General features: G+C 46.7%; 1 protein-coding gene across 1 annotated transcript; it reads left to right on the forward strand.

Moving 5' to 3' along the window:
• Window positions 1-5236: 5236 nt before the first annotated feature.
• LOC136566471 (myosin-3-like) lies at window positions 5237-25788 on the forward strand. The gene is made up of 39 exons (XM_066565624.1): window positions 5237-5440; window positions 6589-6732; window positions 6813-6969; window positions 7692-7719; window positions 8467-8575; window positions 9067-9159; window positions 9480-9543; window positions 9625-9723; window positions 10657-10760; window positions 10846-10984; window positions 11535-11653; window positions 12250-12399; window positions 12849-13019; window positions 13654-13942; window positions 14109-14206; window positions 14442-14529; window positions 14613-14730; window positions 16045-16168; window positions 16260-16396; window positions 16468-16723; window positions 16904-17146; window positions 17492-17668; window positions 17749-17894; window positions 17977-18067; window positions 18626-19015; window positions 19252-19378; window positions 19473-19591; window positions 19857-20053; window positions 20225-20408; window positions 21041-21206; window positions 21808-21932; window positions 22131-22439; window positions 22525-22728; window positions 22850-22975; window positions 24506-24676; window positions 24755-24859; window positions 24933-25028; window positions 25142-25279; window positions 25692-25788. Exons 1-39 carry the CDS (start codon window positions 5237-5239, stop codon window positions 25713-25715), a joined length of 5829 nt encoding a protein of 1942 aa, XP_066421721.1. The 3' UTR covers window positions 25716-25788.
• The last annotated feature ends 261 nt before the right edge of the window (window positions 25789-26049 follow it).

Consider the following 26049-nt stretch of genomic DNA (forward strand, 5'->3'; position numbering starts at 1 on the left):
AGGGTTGTGCTAAGTGCTCCCTGGGAGGAGGCAGAGCTGGGAGGGGAGGGGAAGGGAATGTGCTGGGGGTGCTTGGAGATGCTCTGTCAGTGGATATTCAGTATTTTTCCAGTCCAGCATTAGAAATGAAGCAAACCGCCTCTGTACTCGTTGTACCCAAATTCCCTGTGTCCCCAAGTGCAGTGCCCAGCCCAGGGAGGGAGCTCAGCTCTGGCAGGGAAGGTTTGTGACAGAGCTCCTCTCCTGGGGCTGAGCAGGGCCAGGTGGGTCTCCGGAAGCTGCACCAGGTTTCATTTGGGAAAGCAGATTTGTCAGAGCCTGGGGCTGTGCGTGGTGAACCTGTGTTCCCCAAGGCCAGCAGGGACCCCTGGGTACCCCAGGGACAGGGGGAGGGCAGAGCACAGTCCTGGCAAGGGCCAACCCACAGAGCTTTGCTGTGTGTGTCCACACAGCCCTGGCCTGGCAATACCAGTGGAAAACAGCATCTCTGAGGGGCTGCTGCCATCCCAGCCTGGGGACCAGTGACAAGATGTCTGAGGAATGAGGATTGGCTCCGTTTGCCTTCCCAAGGAAGGCAGCACGTTCCTCATGTGCTGCCAGCATAGCCCATGGAGGAGCTCAGCTGATGAGTGACACTTGAGCCACACGGGTGAAGCTTGGCTGCTTAGGAGTGTTCTCAGCACCAGCACAGGCAGAATCAGGGCCTGAAGAGGTGCAGAGACTGTGACCTTGAACAACTGCAAAAGCCCTGTGTTGCATTTTCAGTCCAGATGATGGAAAGGCTCAGATAAGAAGGACTCTCAGGAGTCTGCAGTCCAACCTCCTGCTGCAGTCACCCAGAGCCTCTTCATCCTTGTTCACAGCCTGAGGAAGAAAGCAAGTCTTCCTCATCTCCAGCTTGGGTCAAGGTTATGTGTGGACGGAAATGCTGCTGCTGTTTCTCCCCTTCTGCAGTGCCTTTGAAGATATCTACATTTTCTGAGCCTTTTCTCACTTGGTCAGACTTGCCTGGTCCCAGCACTGACCCAGTGTTTCTAAGATGTGCTTCCATCAGCCCCCAGCCAGGATCTGGGGTGCATGAAGGCTCTCACATGGCCTTCAGTGAACTGCAGGATGGAGCTGGAGGCTGAGAATTCAGTTGGGCTCTTCACCAGCTCCCTGCAAATCAGTGTGTGTTTTCAGTCAGGTGGAACAAGCACAGAGTGCTGAGGAGTCAGAGCTGGGAGCAGCCTGCCCCGATGCACTGAGGTTGCTGATTGCAACCAAGGCTTTCCAGCCGTGCTGCTGAAGCAGGGGATTCACCTGGAGCCTGCAGGAGCTGTGGCTCCAGCAGGGTGAGCTGGGGCTGCCCAGGAGCTCCCCAGCCCTGGGGCAGTGGGTCTGTGCTCAGTGAAGCAGATGTGCTGGTCTGTGCTGCAGGGGGAATGGCCACAGGCCTTACTTTGGATGTGACTGACAAGTCCCTGTTTTACTGGTCTGCTCTTAGGTTTGGTGGCCTAAAAGCAAAGGCAAAAAGCTAATTGCCTCCTAGAGGAGAATTTTAAAGTTTGGTTTGGTTCAATTGGAAACTGATGTTTTTTAAAGGAAGTTATACTGGTGGTGGAGTGTCTAGCCCCTGACTTCTAGCAGTTGTGCATGTTGCTGTGAAGATTTGTGCTGGGGAGACCTGGGCAGGAATGATTGCACCTGTCTCTGTGCAGGAGCCAAGTCATTCCATGTTTTAAGCTGTGTATTACTAGTTTAATAAAGCAGGTTCCTTCCGCGTGCCAGGGAACTTACTCAGCTGCAGCTTACAAAACCTTCTTGTTCTCCCAAAGTTCTTTGTGCAAAAATAGATAGACACCAACCAGTAAATCCACCTTTAATTTGCAGGGGTATATTGAGCTATGAGTGTGGCCTTTTCTGAATGAAGGGCAGCAATAAAAGCTCCCTGGCAGCCCCAGGATGGGATGAGAGAGCCTTGCAAGGCAATGTGGCTCGTGGTGACAGCACCCTCGTGACCTTCACCTCAGGCCAGCTCTGTGTGTGCAGTGATGCTGGCAGCACAGAGCAGCAGAGGTACCTGCAGCTGCCATGGATCATTGCTCAGTGCCACTTGTTTTCCTGCACTCTGCTCCCACCTGGACACCTGAACCAGCAGGAGAAAACCAGGAGAGGCTCTCGCTGCCTGAGGGTTCTCTCTGCTCTGCCTGCACAGCTGGGTGTGGGGATTTAGCCAGCAGTGTGGCCAAGAAGGCCAATGAGAGCTGGGTCTGTAGCAGCCATGGCGTGGCCAGCAGGAGCAGGAGAGTGACCACCCCAGTGCTGGGCACTGCTGAGGCACCTGAGTGCTCTGTCCAGCTCTGGGTCCCCCATGACAACGGAGACTGGAGGGGCTGGAGCGTGTCCAGAGAAGGGGATGGAGCTGGGGAAGAGTCTGGAGCACCAGGAGGGGCTGAGGGAGCTGGGAAGGGGCTCAGCCTGGAGCAAAGGAGGCTTGGGGGGCCCTTGTGGCTCTGCACAGCTCCTGCCAGGAGGGGACAGCCCCAGGTCGGGCTCTGCTCCAGGGAACAGGGACAGGAGCAGAGGGAACGGCCTCAGGCTGGGCCAGGGCAGGCTCAGGGTGGGCACCAGGAGGGAATTCTTCTCTGAAAGGGTGGTCAAACACTGGCACAGCTGCCCAGGGAGTCCCCATCCCTGGAGGTGTCCAAGGAAGGGCTGGAGGTGGCACTCAGAGCTCTGGGCTGGCTGACAAGGTGGGCATTGGTCAGAAGTGGACTTGATCTTGGAGGTCTTTTCCAACCCCAATGATTGTGTGGGTGAGGTTCAGTCCGTCCATTCCTCTTGCCTTGAGCATGCCTGGGAGCAGGAAATGTCCTTTCTGAATTACAGTGGCAATCTGGTGTCAGGACAAAGCTCCAGCCTGCTCACTGGCCTGGTGTGCCTCAGCTTTTTGCTCACAGCACATCCCCTGTGCTGAGTTCAAAGGGCTGATCACAAGGGATGTGTGCTAAAATAAGCTTTTCCTTCATCCCCCGGGCTTAGGGGGATTCTAGGAATTCATGGTTCATGAGATATGTGGCCGTGGAGTCCATTTTTAGTGACCTTAAATGAAATTAAGGGCAACATGAAACATGTTTTTCAAAACTCCAGGGACAGTGACTCTGCTGCAAGCCCACAGGCTCGGCTCCCCTCGGGCCAACACAAACAGGGTCAGCCCCTGTCCCAAAGGGGTGACATCCCCCGGGCTGTGCCAGCAGCTGCAGGTGCCCCAGGGTGCTCCATCTCAGAGTGGGGCTGTGGGAGGTGGCAGGAGCTGTTTGGGGAGGGTGGAGGGGGCTTCTGGCTTCACACAAGGCTTGTTGGCTTTGTTCTGCTGAGGGAAGGCTGGTCCTGCAGCCTTGGGTGGTGTCCATGCAGGGCAGAGAGCAAACAGGGCTTGCTCAACAGTGACAGATGACCTGAACAGTGAGAATAGCTCGGGATGGAGGAGACCCTTCCTCTCCTGCACCAGGAGCTCACTCCAGCCGTGTGTGAAGGCTCCCTCTGTTCTGCCAAGTGCTGCCCTGCCAGCCATTGCCTGGCTGCTCTGTACCAGCCAAGCAGCGTGTTTGGGACTGGGAGACCTCCATCTAAAGCCCACCTTCCCAGTATCCTTCTATGGAATTGCAGTCACACTTGTCTGAGAACCTCCTTAGCATGGTGTAACGGGGCTTCTGCAGCTCCTCTTGGCAGCAAGGGCAGTGAACGTTGTGGGCAGCCAAAGCTGTATTCAAAGCTTAACTTGTGCAGTGTATTCATGATTTGAATTCATGAACCGTCCATCCCTGACCAGATTTGGGTGTTGTTCTTTCTGGTTAGTCTCTAATTTGCCATGTTTGTCACACTGAATTTCAGTCATGGCCTCTCATCCTGTCCTCCCTGAGCCATGCAGTGGTGTAAGCCACAAGAATTGCCATAACTCATCCTGATGAATCCTCATCCTCTTTTTCCTTCCTGTGGCCTTGCTCTCCACCCCACACAGAGCTGGTTTGGGTTCCTTCACCACTGTGCAGCTCTGCCCCGGCACTCTGTGAGCAGGAGCAGTGGGGCTGGTCCCTTCTGGGCTATCATTTGTTTGACATTCTGGTGAGAGTGAAGTGCTGGCTGTGGTTGTAACTGGCAGGAGAGCACGTTCCCAGTAAAGGAAACTTCCACCAAAGAAAAGCCTACAAAATCCCAGAGTTACTAAAATTGGGAGAGAAGAGCAGGCCCTTTCTTTACACACTGTATATGGCAAAAAATGAACATGAATTGGTGAGCAGGCGGGAGTGTCGATCCCTTCCTTCCAAATATAGGGATGGGGCTGAACCAGGGGGACTAAGCTGAGCCTATAAAGGCTCAGGGAGAAAGCCCTTGGTGGCTCCTGATGTCCTGGCCAAGCTGTGACTGACGTGCAGAGGGACAGAAGGCTCCTACCCCAGGTCCTGCTCCCCATGCTTGCAGCCTCACAGGGCTGTAGTTCTGTGGTGGGAATGCTGCTGTAGGTTCCCTGCTGGGCCATTCCTTGGGCAGGGAAGGAATGGTCTCTGGTGGATTTTGCTGGCCCTCAAAAGGCACAGTAAACTGCAGTGAGAGGTGTTGGGCCTTTGGAGAGGCTGCAGCTCAGTTGAAGTCTGACCTTTGACTCTTTCTCTTTCAGAGATACGAGATGTCAGCTGGTTCCTTCCTGCTTTCTGTTGGCTGATGGTTAAGGTGAGGATTTGAGGCATGAACACTAACAGCTTGCCCAGGCTGGCATGAGCTGGCTTTTCCCCTGTGCCCACCATGGGCAGTCCCTGTTTTTCCCCCTCCATGAGCTCCTTTAAGCACATGTCCATTCCTGCCCACTGTGGCTGCTCACCAGAGGATTAGGACAGGTTCCATGTTAATAGAGAGTGGGGGAAGTAATAAATTAAAAACCAGAAGAAAAATAATCTTCAGGGCTTCACTTTTTCTAAGGACTACATGAATCCTTCAGATCTGACCACTTTCCTGGGGAGCCCTCCTCCTCCTTTGGACATGGATCTCCTTTCCTTGGGGCCATGGAGGGTGGTGGCTCTTCTCCACTGCCTCTGTACCCTCCAGCTTGGAAAAGCAAAATACTCCCTCAAGATCTCTCTGCACTCGCCTGAGGCTGGGAGGGGGGACCTTGGAGCAGCCAGCTGGGGGTGAATGTTCAGCTGCTCTCTGCCCTAAGCAGCACACAGGGCTCCAGGGGTCTCTGTCTTCCAGAGCCATGAGCAGAGACGCTGGCATGGAGATTTTTGGTGAGGCCGCGCCGTACCTGCGCAAATCCGAGAAGGAGAGAATAGAAGCCCAGAACCAGCCTTTTGATGCCAAAACCTACTGCTTTGTGGCTGACCCCGAGGTGGAGTACACCAGGGGGAGGATCAAGGCTGCACAGGATGGGAAGATAACTGTTGAGACAGAGGACGGCAGAGTAAGTGCGTTCCTTCTGGCCCTTCTCCACCCTGCTTAGGGAGCCAGGGCATCTGCTGGGGACAAACTGGGGCAGCACCAGGCCAGCTCAGGCAAGAGATCTGCTCTGCCCTGTCCTCTGACTGGGACCAGCACAGCCTCCACAGGAAAGTATAGCTCTGGATGCTGGGATAAAAGTGTTCATTTGATAATTATTCTTGGTTTGGGCTCTAAAACTCAGGCAATGGTCTAAACCAGGTTGGATCATAGCCTTGCCAGTCTTAACTTAGTTTTTAACGCTTTCTCAGCTAACGCTGTCATATCCACTCATAAATTCCTTCCTTTACTGGTAGCTGAGCAGACAGATAACTTTGCAAGTCGCCTTTGCATGTGAAATTGTCAGTGTCACTGGCTGCAGTTTCCCAGAGGAGCAGCCAAAGTGTTAATCTTCCAAAAGGCTGAAATGTCTTAGCAGCTTGTGCCCTGACACCTTTTGTAAGAATAACTGCAACAGCTCAAAGAACAACCATGACCAACATCTTGGCAGTAGGTGCTACCAGGCTTTTAGAAAGCAGTGGCTGAGTTAAGCTGCTGCCAGCTGTGAACATCTGCCACCCCCAGAACAAATCCACGCGCTCTGGCAGTGGGACAGGATGGTTCCCCACAGTGTGAGCCCAGCAGACGGTGCTGTTTAGTAGAGACAGAGCCTTTCTTTCACTGGGAATGGCCACAGGCAGGAGTGGAACAAGTCTGTCCCAAGGATGGATTTGCTGTTGATGAGTCTTGTGCTGTTTGTGTCCCAGCTCTCTGGCGCTGTCATGGGAGGTTGGCTGGCCAGCAGATGCACCCCAGGTTCTTACAGCCAGGAGCAGCAAAGACCTAAAGTTTATAAGCAGTGATAATGTGTTGAAAGATCTGTTCCAGCCCGAATCATGTCTGTGTGGTCCCAGCAATTCCAGGAAATTGACACCCTGTCAATGTACCCGTGTTGTAGATTTCCTGGCTGACTGCAGTGTTTGCCCTGAAATAGCCATATTTTGCTTAGCACAGTTAAACAGAAAGAAAAATATGAATTAGAGCAGCCTTAGAGATGTTATTACTTTTCTGTGGTTGTGGAAGGACTGCCAAGAGTTGCTGAACCAAGGTTGGCTCTTTCTTTCTGGGTTATAGACAGTTGCTGTCAAACCTGATGATGTGTATGCCATGAACCCACCCAAGTTTGACAGAGTTGAGGACGTGGCCATGCTGACCCACCTGCACGAACCTGCCGTCCTCTACAACCTCAAGGACCGCTACAGCTCCTGGATGATCTACGTAAGTTCCTTCTTCTGGCAAAGGAGGAAGCACAGCTGCAGGAGCTGGACTTCAGTGCCACCCCTGTTTTTTCCCTGCAGACCTACTCGGGTCTCTTCTGCGTCACCGTCAACCCCTACAAGTGGCTGCCGGTGTACAACCCCGAGGTGGTGTTGGCCTACCGAGGCAAGAAGCGCCAGGAGGCCCCTCCACACATCTTCTCCATCTCTGACAACGCCTATCAGTTCATGCTGACTGGTGAGTGGCTCTGTTTTGACCAGACTTGGAGTAAAAAAGTGTGTCAGACCTGCTGCCTCTGCCAAATGCCATTCCATACTGCCATGGCTCAGTCGCCTGTGCCAACCCTTGCAGAGTGCTTGGTCTGTGGGACATTGCAGATTATCTGCTTGGTTTTTATTATCAACCCTAACTGATGCAAAACCAGCTCCAGACAGTTTTCCCCACCTCCTGGAATATTTTCTTTATTCTTGAAGCACTGTGCTGTTGTGCTTGCACATTATCTGTATTTCTTGTCGAAGTACTAAGCTAAGCAGCCTAAAAGAGAGCCCTGCAAAGGGCAGTTGCACTTGGACAGAACACAATGTCTGGGAAGTCCCTGGGCAGCACACCTGCATGGGGCTTCAAGGAACAGCAGGTAGATCCAGAACAGAGCTGATAGAAATATTATCACCAAAACACATCGTTTTAATTTGAGTAAATTCCTGTCCCACATTTAATAGTGTGAAAGGTAAAGAATGGAAAAGACAGAAGCAAAAAAAACAAGGACAAGAGCAAAGGAGGAGAAGACAAAAAGTGGACTATAGGGAGGGACAGAGAGATGGAGAGTAGACCATGCACATTTTCAGTTTTCTCTGCAGAGATTTTGTTTCATTCCCCCATTGGACACCAGGTCACAGCTAGCTGAGAACCAGCACTTTCCCTACAGCTTCTCTGACTCCAGGTATTTTTCCCTCCAACAGATCGTGAAAACCAGTCTATCCTGATCACGTAAGTGCATCTGCCACTTGCCTCCAACAAGAGGTGTGTAGCCACATTTCTCTTCACAGAGAAAAGCAAGACACAATTCTTCCCAAGAATATTTCTGAGATTCACATTCTCTGAAGCTCAGAGAAAGGAAAACCAATTCTTATCATTTGCTGTGCCTGTGTTGTGCCGAAGTAGAATGCAATATGGAGATGGTTTACCCACAGTGATGGTGTTTTGTTTCCTTGGCCTATCAGGGCCAGGTGTGTGTGTGTGTCAGGACTGTGGGCTGACAGTCACGAGATTCTGTGCAGGGTGTGCCAGGTTGAGCGCTTGGCAGATTCAGTTTACATGTAATATAATATAGTATAATAATTAATTAGCCTTCTGATAAAGTGATTAATTAGTCTTCAGTGAGGTGCAGTGCAGTTGTGTGCAGGGTTGAGTGCTTGGCAGATTCAGTTTAGATGTAATGTAATATGGTGCAATATAGTATAGAATAATATAGTATAATAAAGTAATTAATTAGCCTTCTGATAAAGTGATTAATTAGCCTTCAGTGCAGTGCAGTTGTGTGCAGGGTTGAGTGCTTGGCAGATTCAGTTTAGATGTAACGTAATATAATATGGCATAGAATAATATAGTATAATAAAGTAAATAATTAGCCATATAAGATGGAGTCCTCCTCACCATTCCTCCCTGCCCTGGGGATCCCTACAAATACTATAGAGGTGGGCAGGTTATTCTTCACTCTGAGCCTTCTTCCTGCAGCGGGGAGTCGGGGGCCGGCAAGACGGTGAACACCAAGCGCGTCATCCAGTACTACGCCACCATCGCCGCCAGCGGGGACACGGCCACCAAGAAGGAGCCCCCGATGAAGGTGTGAGGAGGAAGGGCTTGGTGAAGGGCAGTTCAGGATGTCATCCCCCTGTGGACAGCGCTGGTGACACACGCTTACCTCAGAATGTCTTTTATTAGATTCATCCACTCTTTGAAGGACAGTAGGACCAGGGGCTGATGTGCAGTTAGGACCACAACAAACACCAGAGCTGCCACTGCCAAGGTGTAGCTTTACCTGGGCTGAAACAGGAAGAATCAGAGGCTCCAGTTTCTTAGCATGGATCAATTTGTCCCTGTGGCTGAGACCTGAGAGCTCTGACTGTGGGAGAAATTCTGAATAAGAGGAAGATGAGTTTGTTGTTGTTTACCCCCAGTGCTGGTTCTTGGTGCTGGAGTCGAGAAGGTGCAGCAGTAGCACTGCAGAGCTGAAATGAAGTGCACATGGCTGCACATGTAATCATTCCTTAGAGCCAGTTCTTCCTACCACATAGCTCATGGTGTTTTTCAGTAATTATTCAATTATTCCTGCAGGGTTCGCTCAAGGATCAAATCCTCAGTGCCAACCCACTGCTGGAGGCCTTTGGGAATGCCAAGACCATGAGAAACGACAACTCCTCACGCTTTGTGAGTCACCCTGTGTCTGTCCCTCTGCCCTCCTGTGTTTCTAATGTTCTTTACCTGCTTGTTAGCTGTGACTGAATCCCCCTTTCCCCCCCACTGCAGGCTGGGAAAAATATTCTTGCTAACCAATTTCTAGGGTTTTATGAAATGCTGATGTGTTAGCAGCTGTTTCATGCTCACCTTGCTGCAGCAAAGTGTTCCCCTTTATCTATCTTTATCTATGAAAGCTAATCAGGCTGATTTGGTGATGCTGTCACTAAGACTGAAGAGATTAAAACATTCTGAGATTGCTGCACTGACCACCACTTTTGTCTGCTTGCCAGGGTAAATTCATTCGTATCCATTTTGGAACCTCTGGAAAGCTGGCCTCTGGTGACATTGAGACCTGTGAGTAACTGAGGGGGGCTGACAGCCTTGCTAGAACATAAAGAACCTGAAAAATGTCTAAAATGTGAATATAAATTACAGACTTGCTGGAAAAGTCAAGAGTCACTTTCCAGCTGAAAGCTGAGAGAAGCTACCATATCTTCTACCAGATCCTCTCCAATAAGAAGCCTGAACTGCTTGGTAAGGACAGCCACCACCTGGTGACACTGAGTAAAGTCAGCATGGCAAACATTTCCCTCCGTGCGCCAGCTCGGTGACAGAGGGTCCAGTGGCACAATGCCCTGTGTCCCTGCAGAGCAGGGATCAGGTGCTGATTTATGTCCTCAGCTTTGCAGCCTTGGCCCTGCCCAGGTTCCCCAAGCTGTACTTGTGTCTCTGCACCAGGGCTTTACTCCACCTCCATTTATCCTCCCTGAGTAAGTTCTAACACAAACTGTGTGCAGGTGAGAAGCAGGGGTGACCAATATACTCTGCCTTGCACCTTGCTATTATCCATGGTGTGGAAATTCCAACTTAGGTGGGCCAGATCCTGTGAATAATCTTCAATAAGAAAGGTAAGCAATTCTGGGTGCAGGATGAGCAGGTACCCTGATCTACAAACCATTCATCTGAGCTTTTCATCCCATGGGCAAAGGTCATTTCCTGTTTCTAGTGCAACCCCTCTGACCTTTTCCCCCTTCCCACTGCCTCAGCACTCTCTACCCATGCCCCACATCTGTCCCTTTGGCCACACACTCATCCTTGGTCCACTCTGCCCATCCTTTCCAGCTCTCCACAGAGCATTTCCCAAGGTGGAGCTCCTGCTCTGTGTGTGTCATGTATGAGGATAAGCACAAATGAGCCTTATCTGAAAGCCTCTTTCTTAAAAGCTGTTTCTGTGGATGGCCTGTGTTCTGTGCCTGCTGAGTGCTCAGCTCTCAGTTCACAATATTAAACTGGAAGGATTGCTCAGCCAGGGAAGGCAGATGAAAGGCTTTGCTCTATCTTTCTGGTCTCTTAATAGAAAACCAGGAGTTTGGGATGCAAGAGGAAGGAGAGCTTGTGAAACCTTGCTGAGCCATTGTTCCATCTCCCTGCCAGGCTCTGGCTCTCACTTCTCTGTTTGCCTTTCAGAGATGCTCCTTGTCACAGCCAACCCCTATGATTACCCCTTCATCAGCCAAGGGCAGATCTCTGTGGCCAGTATTGATGACCAGGAGGAGCTTCTTGCCACAGATGTGAGTACAGTTGGCAAGAAGAGACTTCTACAGTCTCAGTTTACTCTCACCACTGTTAAACCTAGCTTGTCTATCTGGTGTGCAGGCAGCCATTGACACTTTGGGCTTCAGCCCTGATGAAAGGATGGGGATTTACAAGCTGACGGGGGCCATCCTGCACTATGGGAACATGAAATTCAAGCAGAAACCACGGGAGGAGCAGGCAGAGCCTGATGGCACAGAAGGTAATTCCTCCCTGGCTGGGAGAGGAGTATTTCCAACTGTTTCCATGCCATTTTTCACTGGAAATGGAGGGAGTCTTCCAGGAGAGATGTCATTATTCCTTGATAAACATAAAAAGGAGGTTTGATTTTCAACTTACTGCATCAAATAGGGCACTTTCTGCATCCAGTTTATTCCTGATGACTCTGCTGTAGGACCCAGTGCCTGGGGCACATCACTGTAGTGTTCTCCAGTTTCTGGTTACACATACACACTTGTTCTGCCTGGGTGACATCATGGAGAAGTGGCTTGATGGGGAAAAACTCTGTGTTGTCCCATCAACAGTGCCCTCCTGGGTTTCACCACATCTGATGGGGCTGCTGTAGCCACTCTGTCACAAGGACCAGTCCTACAAGGCTGTTCAGAAAAGTAAAGGAGAATGTTAGCCAAGATTTGTGAATGGGGTAAAGCCAATCAAGTTGCAAGTTTCAGAGTGAGCTCTGGCTGGTTTCAATGCCCTGTGTGTGTCTGAGCTAAGAAGAAAGAATTTCAAATTATTCTTTTGTTTTCCAGAGGCTGACAAAGCAGCATATCTGATGGGCCTGAACTCTGCAGACCTGCTGAAAGCTCTGTGCTATCCCCGGGTGAAAGTGGGAAATGAATATGTGCTGAAGGGCCAGACAGTGGATCAGGTGAGCATCAAGGAGCAGCAGGGACCATCCTCTCCCTAAGGAAAAGGAGTGGGTGCAGGTCACTGTCACCATCGTATTTTCTGAAAGATCCCTTTGCCAGGATTTCTTCTCCTGGGAAGCTGAGAAGCCTCAGAGTAAAATGAAAACAATAATTATCTCATTTGCTTCTCCTGTGTTTTGCTGCTTTGGAATGTGGTTTGGACATTGTTTACCAACTGGTCATTGTTTGATTGGTTTCATGTGAATTGGTTTGACTTAATGACCAATCACAGTCCAGCTGTGTTGGGGCTTTGGCGAGAGTCACTAGTTTTTCATTAGTATCTTTTAGCCTTCTGTCTATATCCTTTCTCTATTCTTTAGTGTAGCATAACATAACATAACATAACATAACAATCAGCCTTCTAAGAACATGGAGTCAGATTCATCATTTCCTTCCCTCGTTTGGGGATCCTGAAAATACCACAGGTCACAGCTGTGAATGGTCCATGGGGCCATGAAGGCCTGTTAGTGCAGTGTGTGTGGGCATGGTGAGGGCTGCTTTGTTCTGGGGGTGCACTGGCAGTGCCCTGACACAGGTGTGGGACATCTCCCTGCAGGTGCACCAGGCAGTGAATGCCCTTGCCAAGTCTGTCTATGAGAAACTCTTCCTGTGGATGGTTGTTCGCATCAACCAGCAGCTGGACACGAAGCTGCCAAGACAGCACTTCATTGGTGTGCTGGACATTGCTGGCTTTGAGATCTTTGAGGTTTGCAGTACTCTCAGACTTCTACCTGTCTCTAAATGCTTTTTTCAGTTTGTTTGTCTTCTCTGACCTTTCCTCCTCCTCCTCACCCCAGTGCAGCCTTTAAGCAAATCTGTCTGAAGCTGCTTCTTCCTTTGTAGATCCATCACCCACTTTGTAAGGGAAGATAAAGGGCAGAAGCACAGCCATGAAGCTGCTTTCTCTCTCTCCCCACAGAGTCTGTATTTATGGACATTAGGGCCACCCAAACATGGCCAATGCAAGCTGCAGCAATCATGTGCTGCGCTGCACAACTTTTCTGTAAGCCTGGACACCTGTGGTATATTCTTTACACTGTTATCAAAACCTTTTTGGGTCAGTCTGGCTAACCTTGCTATGACATCCCTGTGAAAAAAAATTGATCAGAGGCACTATTAACACTTTAACACTATTAACACACATTCAAATATTAGTTCAACAGCTTTGAGCAGCTGTGCATCAACTTCACCAATGAGAAACTGCAGCAGTTCTTCAACCACCACATGTTTGTGCTGGAGCAGGAGGAGTACAAGAAGGAGGGGATTGAATGGACATTCATTGACTTTGGCATGGACCTGGCTGCCTGCATTGAACTCATAGAAAAGGTGAGTTTCTTAAGCATCTTGTGCAATCACAGAAATTGAATCTGTAAAGGGTTCTTGAGAGTGTTTGCCCTGATTGCCTTCAATACAATCTCTCTTCAATACAATCTTTCAGGTCTCTTCACCTCTTCTGTTTCTTTAAATATTACCCATGTGTGTAATTAATTATCCACTGACTGGGAATGTATCCTGTCTTCTAAAAAGACACTGATTTTAACCTTCCTTTCCTTCCTTCCTCCCTTCCTCCCATCCTGTCCTGTCCTGTCCTTGTGTATTGGTTCCCCTCAGGTTTTCTCTCAGTTAAACTGAAATCCCAGAAAACCTCATGTCTGCTTCCTTTATGTTCCTTCTGAATTAGAAGTCACTACTGTATTCTGAGAAGTTACTGCACAGTTTTTGCCTGACTTCACTTGTTTTCCACACACTGTCTGGGTAGTTCAAAACTGTATATTAAAATCTTATGAGTTCTTTTAAGTATCTTGCCAGCTCACAAAAAATCTTGCTTATCTGCTCTTCCCAGGATAATTCTCTATAAAATACCTCCAGTACTTCAAATTTAGCATGTCTTTCACTCTGCATTATTATAGAGATAGATTATTGAATTGATCTTATTTGAAAACACCATTTTTTTGTTCAGCCCATGGGCATTTTCTCCATCCTGGAAGAGGAGTGCATGTTCCCCAAGGCAACTGACACCTCTTTCAAGAACAAGCTCTATGACCAGCACCTGGGCAAGTCCAGCAACTTCCAGAAGCCCAAGCCTGGCAAAGGCAAGGCTGAGGCCCACTTCTCCCTGGTGCACTATGCTGGCACAGTGGACTACAACATCACTGGGTGGCTGGAGAAGAACAAGGACCCTCTGAATGAAACTGTCGTGGGGTTGTACCAGAAATCATCTATGAAAATTTTATGCCATCTTTATGCCAGTTTTGCTTCCATAGATGAAGGTAAGTTTGGAGGATTATGTTTCCAGTTTGGGGTTTCCTACTGCACCTCTCACCTGACGTGGATCAGGGTTGAGTCAGTGCTTGTGTGCTGTGTGTTAAATGCACAATTATAACACTGTCAAAGGGATTTGCAGCAGTTCCTCAGCTGGACTGTCATCTCATTTTCCAGCTGAAGGTGGTGGGAAGAAGAAAGGAGCCAAGAAGAAGGGCTCTTCCTTCCAAACTGTCTCTGTAGTCTTTCGGGTAAGTGTGTTCTCTGGCAGAGACTGTCACACCTGGCTCCACAGCCATGCTTTCATTTTAAGACAGGAGGGAAGTTCTTCAGTAGTAGCCATTTACTTTGCTGATGCCTACACAGAATTGTAGAATATTCACTAGGAGAGTAAGGAGAAAGTTCTGAATTTTTGCTGTTCAGCAGAGTCAAATCACTCTGAGAACTGAGACAATATAGAGATTAGAAATGATCTCTGCTTTACAGGAAAATCTGAATAAGCTGATGTCTAACTTACGAACAACTCACCCTCACTTTGTGCGTTGCATCATTCCCAATGAAACAAAGACCCCAGGTAATTCCTAAAACATAGAATAGAAGGAGGCAGAAGGAGCAATGCTAGAACAATCAGTGTGTTCCCATGCTGCTCTGTCACAGGCCTGATGGATCACAAGCTTGTTCTGCACCAGCTGCGATGCAATGGTGTTCTGGAGGGCATTAGGATCTGCAGGAAAGGATTTCCTAACAAGATACCATATGGGGATTTCAAACAAAGGTCAGTAGTAACATTCTTGTGTTTGCATTGAGCCAAACTCATTTGAAAGAAGACTCTTGCTAAACCAGTCCATGATTCAGTTGTTAGGAAAAGACTATTTTAATATTTAACACGCATGGAAAGCAAAAGACATATCTAATAGCATGGTCTGTGTGGGCAGTGTCCACCCAGATGCCTTCCTCAATACTGTATGCCAAAACCTATTTTTAATTCATTCCTGTTAATTTAAATGTTTGGATATTCCTTGCTTTAATTCTCAAATTAGGCACAAGCATGTTTTAGCAAAAATACAGAGGGTGGTCTATGCACATTCTGTATTTAACTGCTGCCTAGTAGAGGCTTGAAGAGTGTGGTTTAAATAATTCTAACTAGAATGGTTTTATAAAGAGGAAACTGTGTTAAATCCAATGCTACTGCTAAGTTTGACTGGCAAATAGAGCTGCAGTAACAGAAGGGACTCCAACAGGAAATCCAAGTTAGTGCCACATGACCCTGTCATTTTGTAGTGGGTTAATATTTCTACATGCTAACATTTCTACAGCATTAGCAGATTCATTTATAGATAAAACCCCACAACCAAAAAAATCTTATCATGGGAACTACTGCAAATAAGAGATTTATAAATTCAGGGCAACCCAGCTGGGGTCATCTGCTTGTTGTGTTAGAACAAAGGCAAATGTAGGGTCAAATCTCTAAGAACAAAGCAATCACTCCCTCCTTACAACTCTGTGCAGGGTGTGCTGGAGAGCAGGGCACTGAGAAGGGCTGAAATGGTGTTTTGGGTACTACCTGAAGGCATTGGCCCAGCCATTGATGTGGGAGGGCAGATTTGTGTATCAATGCTGAAAATAGGTATGGAATAATCTCTCAGTGTAGGATTAGGAAGTCCATTTCTGGATCCAAAGTCTAATTCTGGGTTACGTGGTTCAGGAGGAATGTGAGAAGCTGGATATGGTCCAGAAAAGCAGTTTCCCTACTCTTAAAATCCATCAATTTTTTTTTAATTTTCAGCTAACCCAATGAGCTGGACCCCTAGAGTAGTGATAATGACTGTGACACAAATGAGCAGAGTCTCTCAGGTCCAGAGAACAGACTGTGCATGCCCTCAGCCTCAGTGAGGGCTGTAATACATCCTTGGTACCTATTGAACTGACCTGCTGCTATTTGCTGCTTTCCTTACTGCTTTGCTATTTGAGGCTGGAGGTGTGAGTCAGACTCAGCCTTCCTCTGTATCTTCAAACTGACAGCTGTTCTTGTGGCATCCTGTGCACTAGGATGGTACTGATGGGTGAGCTTTTTCCTTTATTTTATCAGATACCACCTTCTGAATGCCAGTGTCATTCCAGAAGGAAAGTTTGTTGATAGCAGGAAAGCGTGTGAAAAGCTGCTGTCCTCCATTGAGATAGATCATACTCAGTACAAATTCGGACACACTAAGGTAAATGTTTAATTTTGCCATAGGATAAGAAAACATTCATTGCATTGAAATGTAAACCCAGCAAGGAGTGATGGCTGTTCTTTGGCTGCAGGTGTTCTTCAAGACAGGTTTGCTGGGCGTCCTGGAAGAGATGAGAGATGAACGTTTAGGACAGATGATCACACGGACCCAGGCTTTGTGCAGGGGATACCTCCGGAGACTTGAGCTGAAAAAAATGTTTGACCACAGGTGTGTGTCCTCTGCCAGGTCTGGTTGCTCAAAGATGGGCTTTATTTACTGATGGATCACTCTGGTTTCAGGGAGTCCATCCTCTGCATCCAGTACAACATCCGTGCATTCATGAAAGTCAAGCAGTGGCCCTGGATGAAGCTGTACTTCAAGTTTAAACCCCTCTTAAAAAGTGTGGGAACTGAGAAAGAGCTGGCCATGATGAAGGAAGAGTTTGAGAGAACAAAAGAAGAACTGGCCAAGTCAGAAGCCACCAGGAGCAAACTGGAAGAAAAAATGGTGGCTCTGGTGCAAGAGAAAAAGGACCTACAGCTGCAAGTACAAACTGTAAGTAAATTAAATAATTTTTGGCTCTTCAGTTTACATCAGTTTTGTTTGAGTGTTCAGTAAAGGGCTGAAAGGAAATTCTGTTATTTCATGTACCAGCCACTTAATAAGCAAGGTGATTTATGCAAGTGTCAGTGCCAATGTGTGATAATGAAACACATTTCTTTTCTCTGTAAAAAGGAAAATGAAAATTTGGCTGATGCTGAAGAAAGATGCGACCAGCTGATCAAACTAAAATTCCAGCTGGAAGCAAGAATAAAGGAGGTAATGGAAAAGCTGGGAGATGATGAGGAGATGAATGCTGATCTGGCAGCCAGAAAGAGGAAACTGGAGGATGAATGCTCTGAGCTGAAGAAAGATATGGATGACCTTGAGTTAACATTGGTCAAGGCTGAAAAGGAAAAGCATGCCACTGAAAACAAGGTGCTTTTTACTTCTGCAATGTTTAATAACAGTTGCTCTGTGGATGTATAGGCTGTAAAGATTGAGTAAACTTGAATGCTTACATGCTGCTGTGTAAGGAGATCTATGGGCTTGGTATTGAACCTGGGCACCTCTGTTGGGCAGGGAAACCAACCCATAAGCATGCAAAAATGCATTAAAATTAAAGTTCAGCATTTCTTTGTGACTTCTGAAGGGTTGATATATAAGCAGAGAGATTGTAGAGTGTGACCATAAAATGCTCAAAGTCTCTTTGGGAGTCTAAGAGCAAGTTCATTATGTGTATTCATGGCCAATGTCACCTTGAGCTATTTTGCTTTACAATAGGTCAAAAATCTGACTGAAGTAGTGACAGGTTTGGATGAGACTGTTGCAAAGTTAGTCAAGGAGAAGAAGGCCCTGCAAGAAGCCCAGCAACAGGCACTGGATGACCTGCAAATAGAGGAGGAGAAAGTTAATACCCTCACCAAAGCTAGGATCAAGCTGGAGCAGCAAGTGAACCATGTGAGCATGTTCAACACAAGGAGAAGGAGCGGATCCTTCAGTTGTTCCATCAGTCATGTTTATATATGTTTATGTTGCAGGTTGAAGGATCTTTGGAACTTGAAAGAAAAGCATGTATGGACCTTGAACGAGCAAAGAGAAAGCTTGAGGGAGACTTGAAACTTGCACAGGAAACCATAGTAGATCTGGAGAATGATAAACAACATTTAGATGAAAGATTAAGGAAGTATGAGAAATAAATTAGTACATAATTTATTATTTGGCTTTAACTGGACTTATTTTCTTTTAATAAAATATCTCCTTCACAGGAAAGACTTTCATTTTAACCAGATGCAAAATAAAATTGCGGAACAGCAAAATTCAGGTACTCACTTGCAGAAGAAGATCAGAGAATTGCAGGCAAGAGACTTTACTTCATCATTACTGTTTGCATGTTTTAAACTGTAGTACCACGAATAATGCTTGTCCACAGTTTGGCATTGACTCCCTCAGACACAGGGGAAGCTTCCAGGAGCTTCTCATAGAAGCCATCCCTGTGTCCCCCCACTACCAAAATGTAGTAGTGGGGGGGATACAGAGATGCAAACCCAATACAACAACAGAAAGCTGTGATCCAAAGCTAGAATGAGATGATCCATAGGTTCTTTCTGTCAGTAAGTCCTTACCTACACTACCAAAACCTGATAGTGGGGGGATACAGGGGTGCAAACTCATGCAAACTCAATTCAACAATAGAAAGCTGTGATCTAAAGCTAGAATGATTTGATCCATAGGTCCTTTCTGTCAGTAAGTCTTTACCTACAATGCCAAAACAGTGAAATCTGAAGGAAGTTTGTTTTGCTTACAGTCTCCAAAACAAGGTTCTTAGTGTTCTACTGTGAAAAATCTGCAATAACCTAAGCACTGAATGATCTCTTCCCTATTTAATTCCTGGTGTGCTATTCCCTCGTTGTCCAGGCTCGTGCTGCAGAGCTGGAAGAGGAGACCATGAGCGAGAAAACAACACGGACAAAAGCAGAGAAGCGTTGTGCTGAGCTGGCTCGGGAGCTTGAGGAAACCCATGGGAGCCTTGAAGAGGCTGGAGGAGCCACCACCGCTCAAACAGAGCTCAGCAAGAAGCGTGAGGCAGAGTTCCAGAAGATGCGCCGTGACCTGGAAGAGACCACGCTGCAGCACGAAGCCACGGCTGCCGCCCTGCGCAAGAAGCACGCGGACAGCACAGCTGAGCTGGGCGAGCAGATCGACAACCTGCAACGCGTGAAGCAGAAGCTGGAGAAGGAGAAGAGTGAGCTGAAAATGGAGATTGATGACTTGGCCAGCAACATGGAGTCTGTCTCCAAAGCAAAGGTACACAATTATTTTTATTCAGAATTTGATAGCAATGTGGTATTTTTTCTTTAATCTTATATGATTTAATTTTTATCAGCTTGTATCAGAAATGGTTTCTCTAAATCTCATATGTAGAAGTTGGAGTGAATGTACAGTCCCAAGATGTCAACTGCATCTTCTGGACATATTTTCCTGCTAAAAGAAGGCAGGATCAAGGTATTTACCTTTTTTTCTAATGTGCAATTGATACCTAGGCAAATCTGGAGAAGATGTGCCGCACTCTGGAAGACCAGCTGAGCGAATATAAAACAAAGGAGGAGCAGAATCAGCGCATGATTAGCGATCTTAGTGCTCAAAGAGCTCGTCTGCAGACAGAATCTGGTACGGCCCTTCCATCTGTAATTTGGAAATGGGAGAAGCCCATAAATTGCTCTCTTGGCTCTTAAAATTTTGTCTCAATTGCAAACGTTTTCAGGTGAATATGGACGCCAGGTGGAAGAAAAAGATGCTTTAATTTCTCAGCTGTCTAGAGGGAAACAGGCCTTCACCCAGCAGATTGAAGAACTGAAGCGGCAGCTAGAGGAAGAGATAAAGGTGAAGATACATTACATATGAAATAAATATTTGACATAATATTATTTTTTGTGAATTGTTCAGGGCTTCAAAAGGTGCTCCAATTAAAAGTTCAAACCATCCCCTTAGATGATGCACTCTGAGCCCTTGCAGTGCAGGACTCCCATGTTTTTATGAGGCAGTCAGTTAACCTCTATCTCTTTGGGAGGTTTATCAGTGCATAAGTACCAGTGAGAGAAATTTCCCAGGAAACACCAACTCCTTATCGCCATATTTTTGCCACCAGGCCAAGAATGCCCTGGCCCATGCCCTGCAGTCCGCTCGCCACGACTGTGACTTGCTCCGGGAACAATATGAGGAGGAGCAGGAGGCCAAGGGGGAGCTGCAGCGAGCCCTGTCCAAGGCCAACAGTGAAGTGGCCCAGTGGAGAACCAAATACGAGACGGACGCGATTCAGCGCACGGAGGAGCTCGAGGAGGCCAAGTACAGATGAGATTAGCTGTCCAGATGTATATTGGGCAGAACATAGACCCACTTTTAGTAACCTGACCTAAATTTCTTTTTTTTTGAGTTTGCATATAGTCTTAATTAAAATGAGACACATAGTGTAATGATTTTTTTAATCATATGCTTGTTTTATTTATGTACCTTAAGGAAAAAGCTCTCTCAGCGTCTCCAGGAAGCAGGGCAGCAGGCAGACACACTGAATTCCAAGTGTGCCTCCTTGGAGAAGATGAAGTTTAAGCTGCAGGGGGAAGTGGAAGATCTGACACTGGACATAGAGAGAGCAAACACATCAGCAGCTGCCCTTGACAGAAAACAGCAGAATTTTGATAAGGTCATAAATGAGCACAGTATCTTTTAAGTAGCCTCCCAGAAAACCAAACTAACACTCTGTACATCAGTCAGTGCTGAAGTCAAAGTGAATCTAACTAGAGCCACTAGGATTTTGTCCTGGTTTAAGAGACTGCATTATTTATCTAGTACAAAATGTAGTCAGAGATCAAATAACATTTTCAGTACCAGCAGGAAATGAAGCATGATAGCCTCTCCTCTGAGGAAAGGCTGACAGAATTGGGATTGTTCAGCCTAGAGAAGAGAAGCTTCAGGGTGATCTAGTTGTGGCCTTCCAGTGCCTGAGGGGAGCTACGAGAAAGATGGAGAGAAATTGTTTGCAAGGGCCTGGAGTGACAGGACAAGGGGGAATGTCTTTACACTGACGAAGAGTAGGTTTAGATTGGATACTAGGATTAAATTCTTCCCTGTGAGGGTGGGTAGACCCTGACACAGGCTGCCTAGAGAAGCTGTGGGTGCCCCATCCCTGGAAGTGTCCCAAGGCCAGGTTGGAGAGGGCTTGGAGCAACCTGGGATGGTGGAAGGTGTCCCTGCCATGGCAGGGGATTTGGAACTAGGTGATCTTTGATATCCCTTCCAACCCAAAGCGTTCTATGATTCTATGATGTCTTCCAGGTCATGGCAGAATGGAAGGGGAAGTATGAGGAGAGCCAGCTGGAGCGGGAGGCTCTCTCTAAAGAAGCTGGCTCACTGCACACAGAGCTTTTCAAAGTGAAAAATGCCTATGAGGAAACCTTGGATCAGCTCAAGACAATCAAGCGGGAGAACGCCGCTCTCCAGCGTACGTGTTGGGCTCTGTGTCCCATCAGCTTTCACACACCAACCACAGCAAGGTGTGCTCCACCAGCACACTCACGCCTGCAGGAGGGCACCCAGGGACAGCCCTCTGCCCTTCCTGTGCTCTGCATCTTAATGCAGAATATCATTGCCTTACCAAAAGCTGTCAAGCATGTTTGTAAAGTGATTAAGAAAATAAAGCAAATGTCCTGGCTCTCTCATCTGCTGCAGACATTGAGGTGCCATTGCCAGGAAAAGGTAGTGACTGTGGGAGACTGAGCAGCTCATGAGAGTGAGTTTTACAGATGGACTGAACACAATGACAGGACCTGTATTAGACCCTGATGGCCTGTCCATAGATAGAACACATGCAGGGGCCTTCCAGGCACTCTGTAAGGAGGGCTGTTAAACCCCACCAATGCCCCACTTGGCCTGCATGAGTTGGTTGTGTCTGGTTTTATCTGTACATATTTACGGACACATGTACCATTGTGTATACACATGTACATTTTTGTATACATGTTTATGTGTGCAAAAGGGGTCCTGACTGCAGCAACAAAGCACAGAGTTCAGCTCCTCTGGTTGATGCCATTCTTCTCTCACAGAGGAAGCAGCTGATCTCACAGAGCAAATTACTGCAAATGGCAAAATGATCAGAGACCTTGAGAAAGCCAAAAAGCAAGCTGAAATAGAAAAAAATGGTCTGCAAACAGCTCTGGAGGAGGCAGAGGTGAGTTAGTTTAAATATTACCATAAATAGTAAAGAGAATGCTGAGCAGCTTTCTGTTCCCTTTTCTGGCAGTAGCTGTGTGCAAGGTTGATTGAAACAAACTTTAGGAAGTTCTGTGAAATCACGGAGTACCATCTCAATAATCATGTTCTCTAAAATGTTACCTTCATCTTTGTTTTTCCCTTTTCTCTTTTAAAGGCAGCTCTTGAGCATGAAGAAGTCAAAATCCTTGGTGTCAACCAAGAACTGACTCAGATAAAGTCAGAAATCAGCAGAAAGATTGCTGACAAGGATGAGGAGATCAACCAGCTGAAAAAGAACCAAGAAAGGACTGTGGAGACAATGCAGAGTGTTTTGGATGCTGAGATCAGGAGCAGGAATGAAGCCCTGAGGCTGAAGAAGAAGATGGAGGGAGACCTGAATGAAATGGAGATCCAGCTGAGCCATGCCAACCACCAGGCTGCAGAGGCACAGAAACACCTGCACAGCATCCAGGGAGCTCTCAAGGTCTTGCTTTACCTTATGGTTGATTTATTTTTTAAGCACAGTATTCGAGAAATTCATTAGGTCAAAAATGGCTCTTCAAATACAGGACACCCAGATCCATCTGGATGATGCTGTGAGAGCACAGGATGACCTGAAGGAGCAGGTGGCCATGGTGGAGCGCAGAGCAAACCTGCTGCAGGCTGAAGTTGAGGAGCTCCGGGCAGCCCTGGAGCAGACGGAGCGGTCGAGGAAATTGGCTGAGCAGGAGCTTCTGGATGCCACTGAACGTGCACAGCTCCTCCACACCCAGGTAGTTGGCTTTGCTAAGACTGATGTATTATGGGGACCAGAGATTGATGGAGGAAGAAGGAATTGATGAATTGATCTCAATGTGTAGACACTCGAAGCCTCTCTCTCTCTCTCCTTCACAGAACACCAGCCTTTTTAATACAAAGAAGAAGCTTGAGACTGATATGGCACAACTCCAAACAGAGATAGAGGATGTTACTAATGAAGCAAAAAGTGCTGAAGAAAGAGCTAAGAAGGCAATGACAGATGTGAGGATGTTGCTGTGGTTTTCACTTTGAATTTTCAAGGCTTTCAGCAGCGTTGCTGCTGGAGGTTAATGTAAATACTCTTGTCACATGTTGGACAAGGAACCATCTGTGAGCCTGGTTGAAAAGGCTTTCAGTCAGAGGAGGATTAGAGCAACAGGGAACATGTCCTGCTGACAGATGGGGCTGTTGCCATCATAAAGAACTAAACCTACATTTAGTCAGTTCAAAACAAAATAACTTTCTTCAGTGCTGCATGAAAACATAATCCACAAAGAAATCCTGCAGTATTGAAACCAGTAAAGTGGCTAAGGTATCTGAATAGTTATCTTTGAAAAATCCTATTTATCAAATTTTTAAATGAGAATTGTAAATTTCCATTCAAAATTGGTGCTAAATCCTGCCATGCAAGACCTGTGAAGCTCAGCCAGGCAAGAGGACTGGTGTGTCATGGGACTCAATCTGCTAATGATTGTTGATGCAGAGGATTAAACCAAAATCTTAACACTTAGATACATTATGTGGAATTAAAATAAAAAACTTTTTAACTTGCTCATTAAAAGGAAAAAAAAATTAAATAGAACCTCAGAATCATTAGGATTGGAAGGGACCTCTAGAGATGACCTACTCCAACCCCTCTGCCCAGGAAGGGTCACCTGCAGCAGGTGACACAGGAATACATCCAGGTGGGTTTGGAATGTCTCCAGAAAGGGAGACTCCATGCCCTCCCTGGGCAGCTGTTCCATGCTCTGCCATCCTCCATGGAAAGAAGCTCTTTCTCATGTTGAGTTGTTCCTGTGTTTTAATGATTTCTTTTCTGTTTGAATAAAAGACATTGCAATGAATTATGCACGCATATATATTTATATAAAACTTCTAGTGGTCACATTTTTTTCAGTTTAGACCTTTTCAGATATTTTGCTGCCAAAGCAAATTTTTTAATTCTACCTTAATTATAATAATATAATTATAACATTAATTGTAATGTTACTCAATATTTCACTAAAGTGCTTAATTGTATTGTGTAGGAATCCAACCTCTGAGAGCAAAATAAATCTTAGTTTGTCTTAAATAACATAGATAATTTTAAACTATTTTTTGCCTTTGTGGCACTACCCTCCAGGAGGCTGGGGCAGTAGCAGGGCAAGCACTACAGCCAGCGCCCAGCACACCCCAGATGTGCTGAGCACTGAAGTCTTTCAGCTGTGCCATGTCCTGTTCCAGCCTCTGCTGTTGCTCTGGCTGCTTTCCCCTGGCACCCAGCTGTTAGTGAGATCACAGTAGGGCAGAACATTTTCCCTTTCTGTCACTCCAGCTCTGTGTGCAGTAAGGCAGACTTTTCCCATCCTTTTTCCTACTATTTCCTGTCAGGTTTTTTTCATTATCATGTCATGGAAAAAAAACCAAAACAACAAAACAGGGAGTGAGGTGGCCGGAATGGTCAGCAGGACACAGGAGGTAATCCTGTGATGGTGCACAGTATGTGCTGTTCTTTCACATTCTTCCAGTTTCTTGTGTCATCTCCCTTCCAAGGCAGCCAGGATGGCAGAAGAGCTGAAGAAGGAGCAGGACACCAGTGCCCACCTGGAGAGGATGAAGAAGAACCTGGACCAGACAGTGAAGGACCTGCAGCACCATCTGGAAGAGGCCGAGCAGCTGGCACTGAAGGGAGGGAAGAAGCAGATCCAGAAGCTGGAAGCCAGGGTGGGTACCAGCACAGAAACATCTTTCTTCTCCAAGTCCTATGTGAGGGCTTAAGCCTATTGTTGATTAATTCACCAGATCCGAGAATTAGAAACTGAACTGGAGGAAGAACATAAAAAATCCTCAGAGGCTATGAAAAACATCTGCAAATATGAACGGTGTTTCAAAGAGCTCACTTTTCAGGTGGGTAAAAATAGAAAGCAATTCTGATGTTTTGTCTCCCAAGGACGTAAAATTACACGTTCTCTTTTCACAGTGTGAAGAACAAAAGAAGAACATGGTTAGGTTACAAGATCTGGTAGCTCAACTGCAGATGAAAATCAAATCCTACAGAAAACAAGCTGAGGAAGCTGTGAGTCACTAAAGTGAAGCAAATAGTTATTTACCAGGACTGCCAGTTTAAAAGTTGGCTCTGTGCCCCAGCATGTTGCCAGATGGTTTTAAATTTTTGTTTTGCAATTTCAGGGTGAACAAGCCAATACTGATCTCTCCAAACTGAGAAATGCACTGCATAAGATAGGTGAGGCCCTGGAAAGGGCAGATATTGCTGAGAGCCAAGTAAATAAACTGAGAGCTAAGGCCAGAGAAGGCTCTGCTACAAAGGTAAGGCTTTCCTGCAGGTGTGCTGTTTGCTCAAGTGAGTCTAGCAGCAGATTTGTGCCTTGTACAGGCATCATTTGGAAAGGACAGCTCTGGAAGGAAGGGGCTTTTAAAGACAAGCTGAGTGGGTTGGGGTTGTTAAGATGGAATAAGCTTAGCAGTGCACGTGTCCTCATTTTGCCAGTGAAACAATGGAATTAATCTTTTCTTCATGCTTCAGCTGTGGATGGTGGCCATCCTGGTGTTATCTGCATATATTTAATTCACACAGTGGTTTTAAGGGTTCCACACATGTCTGCATTGGTTCAGGCTCCACTTGCCCATCCTAGCTGGATGATGCACTGAGATGGATGATTTTAGGGATCAAAAGACTCATCTTGGCATGTGTAGACTAAACAAAGCCTCTCCTTTCTAGGTGGTGTTAGGAACTGAAAAATGAACTTCCTCTTGGATAACTAGAATTTCTACAAGGCACCTCTCCAGCTGTGGAAGTAATTTTCCCTTTGTTTAAGAACACAAACATTTTCTGTCACTGCTGCTGTACCAGTGTCAATAAAATAGAGATCTGCAACTTCAAATGCTCCAAATGTGAATGTTTAAATGAGAGTCTCATTTTGTTACTAAGTTAATTATAGTCAAAAGCCTGGCTTTGAGTCTTACTACTTCTATTTCTGTTCTGAGTCTTACTGTTTCACTTTGACCAATTTTATCCTGAATTTAAACCTGGAGGTTTGACAGGATTTTTGCTTTTCCAAAGGAGGAATTCTGTTCCA

This window comes from Molothrus aeneus, chromosome 25 (genome assembly GCF_037042795.1).
Source record: "Molothrus aeneus isolate 106 chromosome 25, BPBGC_Maene_1.0, whole genome shotgun sequence".
NCBI classification, from domain to species: domain Eukaryota; kingdom Metazoa; phylum Chordata; class Aves; order Passeriformes; family Icteridae; genus Molothrus; species Molothrus aeneus.

Excerpts from the sequence above, each read along its gene's own strand:
- LOC136566471 (XM_066565624.1), top strand. The coding sequence starts at position 5,237 with ATGAGCAGAGACGCTGGCATGGAGATTTTTGGTGAGGCCGCGCCGTAC. Across the intron at positions 5,441-6,588 it reads TTGAGACAGAGGACGGCAGA|ACAGTTGCTGTCAAACCTGA; the intron begins GTAAGTGCGTTC and ends TCTGGGTTATAG. Across the intron at positions 22,976-24,505 it reads CTAAGAAGGCAATGACAGAT|GCAGCCAGGATGGCAGAAGA; the intron begins GTGAGGATGTTG and ends CTCCCTTCCAAG.